This window comes from Triticum dicoccoides, chromosome 6A (genome assembly GCF_002162155.2).
Source record: "Triticum dicoccoides isolate Atlit2015 ecotype Zavitan chromosome 6A, WEW_v2.0, whole genome shotgun sequence".
NCBI classification, from domain to species: Eukaryota; Viridiplantae; Streptophyta; class Magnoliopsida; order Poales; family Poaceae; genus Triticum; species Triticum dicoccoides.
Window position 1 is genome coordinate 51,892,647 of NC_041390.1, and position 9,780 is coordinate 51,902,426.

Below are 9,780 nucleotides of genomic sequence, written 5' to 3' on the forward strand. Positions count from 1 at the left end.
AAACTGACACCCGCCAGCCACCTGTGTGCAAAGCACGTCGGTAGAACCAGTCTCGCGTAAGCGTACACGTAATGTCGGTCCGGACCGCTTCATCCAACAATACCGCCGAACCAAAGTATGACATGCTGGTAAGCAGTATGACTTGTATCGCCCACAACTCACTTGTGTTCTACTTGTGCATATAACATCTACGCATAAACCTGGCTCAGATGCCACTGTTGGGGAACGTAGTAATTTCAAAAAAATTCCTACGCACACGCAAGATCATGGTGATGCATAACAACGAGAGGGGAGAGTATTGTCTACGTACCCTCGTAGACCGTAAGCGGAAGCGTTATGAGAACGCGGTTGATGTAGTCATACGTCTTCACGATCCGACCGATCCAAGTATCGAACGTGCGGCACCCCCGAGTTCAGCACACGTTCAGCTCGGTGACGTCCCACGAACTCTGATCCAACAGAGCTTCAAGGGAGAGTTCCGTCAGCACGACGGCATGATGATGGTGATGATGCTGTTACCGACACAGGGCTTCGCCTAAGCACCGCTACGATATGACCGGGGTGGATTATGGTGGAGGGGGACACCGCACACGGCTAAGAGAGATCAATGATCAACTTATGTGTCCTAGGGTGCCCCCCTGCCCCCATATATAAAGGAGCAAGGGGGGAGGCCAGTCGGCCCCTGTAGGGAGCGCCAGGAGGAGGAGTCCTCCTCCTAGTAGGAGTAGGACTCCCCTTTCCTACTCCTACTAGGAGGAGGAAAGGAAGGTGGAAGAGGAGAAGGAATGAGAGGGAAGAAAAGGGGGAAAAGGGGGCCAGCCCCCTAGTCCAATTCGGTTTGGGCTAGGGGGGCGCGCCCTGCCTCCTCACTTCCACCACTTGGCCCATGAGGCCTATTACTTCTCCCTCGTATACCCGTAACTCCTCGGTACTTCGAAAAATACCCGAATCACTCGGAACCTTTCCGATGTCCGAATATAGTCGTCCAATATATCGATCTTTACGTCTCGACCATTTCGAGACTCCTCATCATGTCCCCGATATCATCCGGGACTCCAAACTACATTCGGTACATCAAAACATATAAACTCATAATACCGATCGTCACCGAACTTTAAGCGTGCGGACCCTATGGGTACGAGAACTATGTAGACATGACCAAGACTCGTCTCCGGTCAATAACCAATAGCGGAACCTGGATGCTCATATTGGTTCCTACATATTCTACGAAGATCTTTATCGGTCAAACCGCATAACAACATACGTTGTTTCCTTTGTCATCGGTATGTTACTTGCCCGAGATTCGATCGTCGGTATCTCAATACCTAGTTCAATCTCGTTACCAGCAAGTCTCTTTACTCGTTCCTTAATGCATCATCCCGCAACTAACTCATTAGTTACATTGCTTGCAAGGCTTATAGTGATGTGCATTACCGAGAGGGCCCAGAGATACCTCTTTGACAATCAGAGTGACAAATCCTAATCTCAATCTATGCCAACTCAACAAGTACCATCGAAGACACCTGTAGAGCACCTTTATAATCACCCAGTTACGTTGTGACGTTTGGTAGCACACAAAGTGTTCCTCCGGTAATCGGGAGTTGCATAATCTCATAGTCATAGGAACATGTATAAGTCATGAAGAAAGCAATAGCAGTAAACTAAAACGATCAAGTGCTAAGCTAACGGAATGGGTCAAGTCAATCACATCATTCTCCTAATGATGTGATCCCGTTTATGAAATGACAACTCATGTCCATGGTTAGGAAACATAACCATCTTTGATCAATGAGCTAGTCAAGTAGAGGCATACTAGTGACACTCTATTTGTCTATGTATTCACACATATATTATGTTTCCGGTTAATACAATTCTAGCATGAATAATAAACATTTATCATGATATAAGGAAATAAATAATAACTTTGTTATTGCCTCTAGGGCATATTTCCTTCACCACATCAATCAAAGTTTGACCCAAAATGATCGGGACATAGCATGTCTTATGTTGTGGATCGAGCCCAACCAAAGGCATGCAACACGAACTCAAAGGAAATCATCACCACCCCCGTGCCCACCATCATCACCTCCATGGACACCACGACCATCACCACTAGGAGACACCTCCGATTGGGCTATGATCTCCAAATGAGTGAGCTTCTTATGCTTCCTTGACGTGGTATCCATCATGCATGGGTTCATGAACATGATAGCCCACTCTTCGGCCTTCTTCTCTTTTGCAAGCCTCTTCTCCTCAAGAGCAATCCTACGCTCCTCTGCTGCCACCTTCCTCTCTTCGGCTTGTCACATCCCCCCTCCTCCACACTACAATGAACAACAACAAGCTCAAACCCCACAACCGCAAACCATCGTTAATGTGTCAGACAAAAAAGAAAACGCAAAAAAGATACCTCTATGACATTTCACAAGCACTTGGCGGCCCTGGTCCTTGCCCGCGGCTACGACGGCCAAACGCGCCGGAGAAGGAGGTGTAGGGGTGGCCGAAACAGGGCTATGATCCATCGTATAAGAAGAAGGTGGCGTGCGGGTCGGCGTGGCCTTCTTCTTCTTCTTCTTCTTCTTCTTCTTCTTTTTGCCGCCGTCACCTCGGTGAGCGCCTTCATCGCCTCCACCGGCTTTTCGCCCACTTGCCACCGGGCGAAGCAACAAGATGGCGTCCGGCATCATCATGGGTGCTAGGGCCTTGCCACGGGCCTTTGATGTCTGCGCGACGGTACGGAGCAAGTTTTTTTTGCCCCCAACCTCTTCCTTCGCAGGAGACAACAGAGGGGTCGATTCCGGCGGCGACGAGCCGAAGGCAGTGGCCAGCGAGGTCGGAGTCGACTTCCAATTTCAGTGCGGTCGATGTTACTTTTGATGTATGTGGTGTTTTCACACACTAGCTCATTATTTGTCAGTTAGTTTTGGAGTTTTGGTGATGGTTCAGTTCATCGATTTTTTGTTTCACTTAAATAGGTACAGGACATTCGCAAAGGAAAAAAAAGGTTTACAGGAGGCACCACTCCCCAAGATCCAGAACCTCTCCGTCGCGGCGGGCGGCGGCAAAACCTAGCGCTCCATCGCCGCTCCGTTCCCCAGCCGCGTCGGGCCGCGAGGGGCGGCTGTCGACGAGGAGCTGTGGGCGAAGTATTGACGCCAAATCTTCCGTCCGGACATGGAGAATAAGGAGGCTGCGGGCGCGGCTGCGGGCGCGGCGGCGGCCGAATCCGACGGGACCGCAGAGAAGCGGGCACGGAGTGGCGACTGCGACGACACCGCCGACGATTTCATCAGCAGTCTCCCCGACGCCGTCCTCGGCACCATCATCTCCCTCCTCCCCACCAAGGACGGCGGCCGGACGCGGGTCCTCTCCCGCCGATGGCGCCACCTCTGGCGCTCCGCGCCTCTCAACCTCGAGGTCAGCACCCGACCCCCCGATGCCGACGCCGACGCCCACGCCGCCGGGCCCGTCCCCACCCCCTCACGCGTCCTGCCCTCCGCCGTCTCCGAGATAATCTCCAAACACCCTGGCCCCGCACGCCGATTCTCCCTCCACTGCCGCGGCGACGGCGACCTCTGCCCCCAGGCGGCGGAGAGCTGGCTTTGCTCCCGCGCCCTCGCCAACCTCCAGGAGCTCGATATCAGCTACGCCGAACCCCCGCTGCTGACATCGGTTCTCCGCTCTGCGCCCAACATCCTTGTCGCCAAGATCAGCCATGGTGATTTCGAGCCGGCCATGATCAATTTCCCCTTCCTCAAGAAGCTCTCCCTGTTTCGCCTTACCATCTCAGGGGACCTCTTCCCCGGACTGTTATCCTGCTGCCATGCCTTGGAGAGCTTATCCATGACCAAAGTTCGTGCTGTGGGCTGTCTCCGTCTTAGCTCGCCGACCATTAGGACCATCATCTTCCGTCATAGCTATGGTGAAACCGCGGAACTGGTCATCGAGGATGCTCCTCGCCTTGTGAGGTTACTAGTGCCTTATTGTGAGAGGGATGATAGTGTGACTGTCAGGGTAATTAGGGCGCCTAATCTGGAGATATTGGGCCCTTTCTTCGTTGTTGTCTCCAAGCTCCTACTCTTCCAGGTAGCATCAGGGTCATCTTTGAATCTTGCTGTCGGTCGGCATTTCTACATGGAGATAATATTTTTGATGTTCATTGTTTGCTTTCCTCAGGGAATAAGCCTGGTCAGCTCCACAAACTCGATGCGCACCTTGAAGGTTTTGGCTCTCAAGTCTTCTGGGCAGAAATTGAATGCAGTTCTTAACATCCTTAGGGGGTTCCCCTGTTTGGAAAAGCTTTGTGTTATTGTGAGTAATCATCTTTGCTTTCTTGAAATGTTTGATTGGTTGACATACTGTAAAATTCTAGTTTGCAACAGCTTTGACATATGCCTCTCCTCCTTGTTTTGCAGTTTCATACAAACCGTGAGAGGAATGATGAAAATGAGCCTCAGTATGATCCACTACATCCAGTCGAATGCCTTGAGACCCGTCTAAAAAAAGTGGTGTTTAAGTCATTTGAGGGCTATGGCAAACAGGTTGACTTTGCGAAATTCTTTGTATTGAATGCAAAGGTGCTAGACAAAATAGAATTCGAAGTAAGAAATCAGTACAGCAGTGAGACAGTGGCTTATGAACACAGGCTGCTACAAGTGGAAAACAGAGCTTCCCGAGAGGCTCGGGTTGAATTCAGGACTACTTCATACTGACAGAGTACCATGTCAACAAGCGTATCCATGATTTGTCAGTGACCGGCCCCTTCAGACAGCCATAGACAGCGTTGATGCCTGAAGATTGCACTGTCCTGTGCTCATTTTGTAAATGGCGTCGATGCCTGAAGATTGCATTGTCTTCTGCATAAGTCTGCTCTATTTCTAGTCTAAAGTTCCTCTATAATAATTCCAGAACTTATGAAGTTACCCCTGTTAAAACAGCAAAAGATGGTTTTGGATGTAAAAATAATGCACTTTGGGAAATCTCTGATGGGGAGGAATGCAGAAATATTGCTGCCGAAAGTTTTAACCGGAGGGAGCTGGTAGGTGATAACCTCATCTGCTGAAACTACTCACATCACCTTACCCTTACCCTATGCAATTGTGGCTTTGTTCTGCCTAAGCTGGTCTAGAAACATGTGACTGTGTGGGAAACTTAATTGTCCTTTCAGCTATAAACAAAAGCACGAGATATTTCATTTCTGATTTGATTTTTTTTTTGCGTACACATAGCATTTGTTTGATACTAACAAAAGGTCAACCTGTAGACTAAGAAAGAGGTTTATGTAATTATCAAGGTATGCTATCAGGTTGAAGTTTTGCTAATCATCAAGGAGTATGTAATTGTGGCTAATGCTGCAATAGCCACAATGTGTCCCTCTGACTGCATCTGTAACATGCTTCTGTTGCATACCGATTGACTTATTACTAAAGTTTGACCTTTTACTGAAATGAAATTGATTGTCATCTTGTCTTGTAGTACAAACTTGCAAGTAATTTTACTTCATGGAGCAAGAAAAACATTGGATTCGGCTAAGGACCTGAAAGTAATGTTGGCTTTGGCAGTGGCAGAGATCCTTGTGTGTACTGCTTAATGCCTGTCAACTTGTTTTATGCATAAAACTATGTGTGGTTTCGAGCCAATATCCTTGTTGCCATTTGCCAAGATCAGCCATACACCGAGACAAGGTTGACGGCTTAATCCTATGTTAGGGTCTTACTTATGGGAAGATGGCGGCGGGGAAATATCTGGTGCACCGGTGCTTGTGGTGCTACCGGTGCACCGAACTCAAGCCGCAAATTTTAAATGTTTGGAAATTTCAAAAAAAATGTAGCACATTGACACAACATTAATGTAGATTGTTACAAAATTTCAAGTCGAAAATCGAAACACAGCTCCTAAAACAAAAATGGCAAATTCAACACTAAATAGTACATAACGTAAGTTGGGCTTTAGATTTGGCCCATTATCACACTGATGTCAATTTTGTCATTTTTGTATCTCAAAAAATATTTCAAATTTTGATACAAAATTTTGTGACGACACACATTGATGTTATGTCAATGTGCTCAATTTTTTCAGATTTTAAAAAATGTTGTACGGCATCCGATGCACCGGTAGCACCACAAGTGTTGGTGCACCGGATACGTTCCCAGGTGGCGGCACCTGTTGAGGAGCGTCTTGATTAAGGGCTCAGATCAAGCTTCATACGGTTAGGGTGTGCGTGCAGGAAAATGCCCTTTGGTTCTTTAGATTTTTTTTTTGAATAAACTTGACTTTCGTTTGCAGTAGTATATAATTTTCCAGGAATAAAAAACCGCATTGTCTTCAGGGAAAAAATAGAATAACATTTATTGCTATTATAGGTCACTATTCACATTAATTTGGTTTTTTTTTTGTTTCTTTAAAGAAGTCAACGGGGATTTTTCTTTTTCTGGATTTTTTTACAAGTACAATGAAATGTCAAGTTTATTTTAAAAATATTTGCATTTTTTATTTTAATTCAATTGCTATTTTTTTACTTCATATAGGGTGTATATACATCCATAGACCAAACGTTCATGTCCGTGCATATGTTCATAGAAGTGAGTGTATATGTGTGCACCAAAGGGCTATATGTGCCTATTTGCTGTCATGATGTGTCTGGTTCTCTCAGTTCGTCCACATCTTGGTTCTGCTTCGTAATCCTCGCGTTTTGTTTGATCCCTGCGTAGATGTATGCTCATGTCTGTTCTTTTGAGCAACTGTGTGTCACATTTCTATAATTTTTTTTCTGAATATGTATGCCAAATGGCAAAACGGGATACAATGGAGAAGGTCTGTGAAATTGTTAAGAGGCAACTTGTTGTTCCTTAAGGCACTGAAGTTTGCGCTAGCACCAACTTCTCTGACCTTGGAGCTGATTCACTGGACACGGTAAATATCCACAATATTTTTTGAGCCATGTCATGCATGTTGCTTTGAACCAAGCAGCACCTAAACTAACTAGACAATACTGGACAAATAGCTTAAGGATCCAAATGAGTAGTTCCTTGTTGTGTTTGGTTATGTCTATTTTGTTGAGAGATGTGAAATGACACCGAGGACGTGGTTTCATGACAGTAATGTGTATCATTGGGTTTATATGTGTAATTGGGTTTCTAGAAGTCTGTAGATTTTTATCCTTTGCATCCTTCAAGGTTTGAGGCTGACAGAATATGAGAGTCGTTATTAGATTTTCAAGGGGCCACATGAATTAGAAAAACCTTTGTATCTTAACATGGAATAACCAAACCTGGTATCTTAATTATAGCATTATGCTATGTATTGCAAATTATAGCATTATGGTTCTCATTTTGTGATTTTCAACTGAGTTGTTACTGGTATTCTCCAATTATTTACCTATTTGCTATATATATATTCTCCTATCACACTCCTTTCTCTCAAAAACCAAACCTCAGTTAAATCAATTCAGTGATTTATATGTTTGTTTGGTAATTTGCAGATGCAAGCGGTTCTGACTGCTAAAGTTTGTAATTCAGATAAAGAAGGAGTCCTGGTTTGTAGTTCAGATCATAGGCTTGCTATGATTCTCTTGCGATTCAGAATTTTAGTCGAGGAATCTTGGCTTCTTGTTGGGTCTCTGCAATAAAGTCCGGTGGTTATCATCACCAGATGATTTCATTTGGTGGATGCTTGAGTTTAAAAAAAAAATCTCACTTTTTATCGTCGATGTACCGTCCATGAGAGCTATTCATACGAGGGAGTACATTTTGAGCAATGCATTTCTGTTGGTCCTGTAACTACAACAACTTTGCTTAGCTTGAACTCGTGCATGTAACCTCAAAGGTCGCTCCTGATCAGCTTTGTCTATAACATGATTATCTAGCTACATGTGTCCCATCTCTCTTGTTTTGTTTTGTTACGAATGCCACTTTCTTCACTGATCATGATCATTAGCATAAAACAGACAGTGGAAGGAGCACCGCCTACCTGGCACCGCCGAGCTTCCGCTCAGGCGGCGCATCAGGGGTGCGCCCCAACCGCTAGGGGTGCTTTTTTGCATCACCTAGGGGTGCTTTTTTGGGCAGCCCTGTTTGTCTGCACGACCCTAAAATGAGACTGGCAGAAAACACACCCTCCTTTATTTGTGCCATACTACTATGCGAAGGCGTACTCCTTGAAGTATATTGCTTTTTCCGGAGTGGGGAACAAGCCCCGGCCTCTGCATCGAATTGCGGTATATTGGTATATTGCTACGTGCAAAGGTTAGGGCTCCTTTGATTCAAAGGAATTGCATAGGATTTTTGAAGGATTTAAACCTTTAGCAATTTTTCCTGTGATGCTCGCTTGATTCGTAGGATTGACATCCTTAGGAATTTTTCCATAGGATCCATTTGTACTATATTTTGGAGGAAAATTTCCATCCACTCAAACCTCTTTATAGAATTCCTTTGTTTTCCCCGCGCTATCAAACATTCTTTCAAATCCTGTAGGATACTATGGGACATGCCATCCTATTCCTGCATTTTTTCTATTCCTTCATTTTGACAATCCTGTGAATCAAAGAGGCCCTTAATGTACACTTACATGGCATGGATACCACATGGACATTGGCAAGTCACCAAGTCGACCGTTGTTAGAGATGAAAGTTACTTGGTAACCACAAGTTGATGGTAAAGTTTACACCCCAAAAATGAAGGGCAATAACTAATTAGTATTTAGATGCATATTTTCTGTTCGGGTCGCATTTTTCACGCATAACTGTAAACTGACAATTATTTTGCGCAATATAAAGGGTCTGTTAGAGATGCTCTTACATGGACTGAGTACCACATGGACAGTGGCACGCCACCAAATTGACCGTTGTTAAGAGATGAAAGTTACTTGGTAACTGCAAGTTGATGGTAAAGCTTACACCCCAATAATGATGGGCAATAACTAATTAGTTAGACACATATTTTCTGCGTGACAGAAAAGTCTTAACAAGTTAATATTTTTTGCTCTAGCTAACTAGATTCCGTTGTTCAGGCACCGCAAACTTCCTATCAAGCCTCATGTACCTATCGGCACTGTTGCACCGACGATATATCGCAAATGAATGAATGAATGAATGGATGTTTGTTGAGATCCCATGACAAATCTCAAATCCTTTTCCATGCACGGAGGAGCTACGAGATGGAATAAGATTCCGACCCCCAATCAGATCAACATTTCGTTAGACCAGAGAGAGAGAGAGAGAGAGAGAGAGAGAGAGAGAGAGAGATGGGAAGAGGAGTAAAGAAAGAGGCCACCGACGGCCATTGACAGCGGCGCCTCAACCGCCATTATTGGGACAAGAACGGATCACCTCACCAGACGGGTTAGTTTAGTTTTAGTTTAATGCAAAGCACGAGGCCGAGCCAGCTGCGCGCGCGCACACTCCTACATCGCTCCCACACTCTGCACCAGTTGCACACACAAAGGTGGCGGCTTCCAGGAATCGCTCCGTGCACTTTCATGTGCGCGGTGGAGATTGCTTTTCTTGCTGAATGATTTTTTTTAGATGATTATTGCTGCATAATTTTACATGTGCCTGCCCACCATCATTCTTGCAAGATCTTAAGCCCACTTGCACCCATCCAACATTTGGATCCAAGGAAAGGAAATCATAACAATCCATCCAATTTATTTTTGCTATATAGGAGTACCTTGTTTCCTTGCTTGTTGTCGGTAGATCAAATGAAAGTTGAGAATAGTTGTCTAACATGAATGTTAGGTAGCCCAAGCACTTCAATTGACACTTAGAGTGATGATATATGAATG

At 45.2% G+C, this 9,780-nt stretch overlaps 1 protein-coding gene across 2 annotated transcripts; it reads left to right on the forward strand.

Moving 5' to 3' along the window:
* The first annotated feature begins 3,021 nt into the window (after positions 1 to 3,021).
* Positions 3,022 to 5,334, forward strand: LOC119314718 (F-box/LRR-repeat protein At3g59190-like). Of its 2 annotated transcripts, XM_037589416.1 has the most exons (3): positions 3,022 to 4,086; positions 4,177 to 4,311; positions 4,416 to 5,334. In XM_037589416.1, the coding sequence occupies exons 1-3, from the start codon at positions 3,175 to 3,177 to the stop codon at positions 4,710 to 4,712; spliced, it is 1,344 nt and encodes a 447-aa protein (XP_037445313.1). In that variant the 5' UTR covers positions 3,022 to 3,174; the 3' UTR covers positions 4,713 to 5,334. The 2 variants fall into 2 exon arrangements, with proteins under 2 accessions (XP_037445313.1, XP_037445312.1); XM_037589415.1 differs by having other exon boundaries at positions 3,022 to 4,311.
* The last annotated feature ends 4,446 nt before the right edge of the window (positions 5,335 to 9,780 follow it).

Excerpts from the sequence above, each read along its gene's own strand:
- LOC119314718 (XM_037589415.1), top strand. The coding sequence starts at position 3,175 with ATGGAGAATAAGGAGGCTGCGGGCGCGGCTGCGGGCGCGGCGGCGGCC. Across the intron at positions 4,312-4,415 it reads TGGAAAAGCTTTGTGTTATT|TTTCATACAAACCGTGAGAG; the intron begins GTGAGTAATCAT and ends CTTGTTTTGCAG.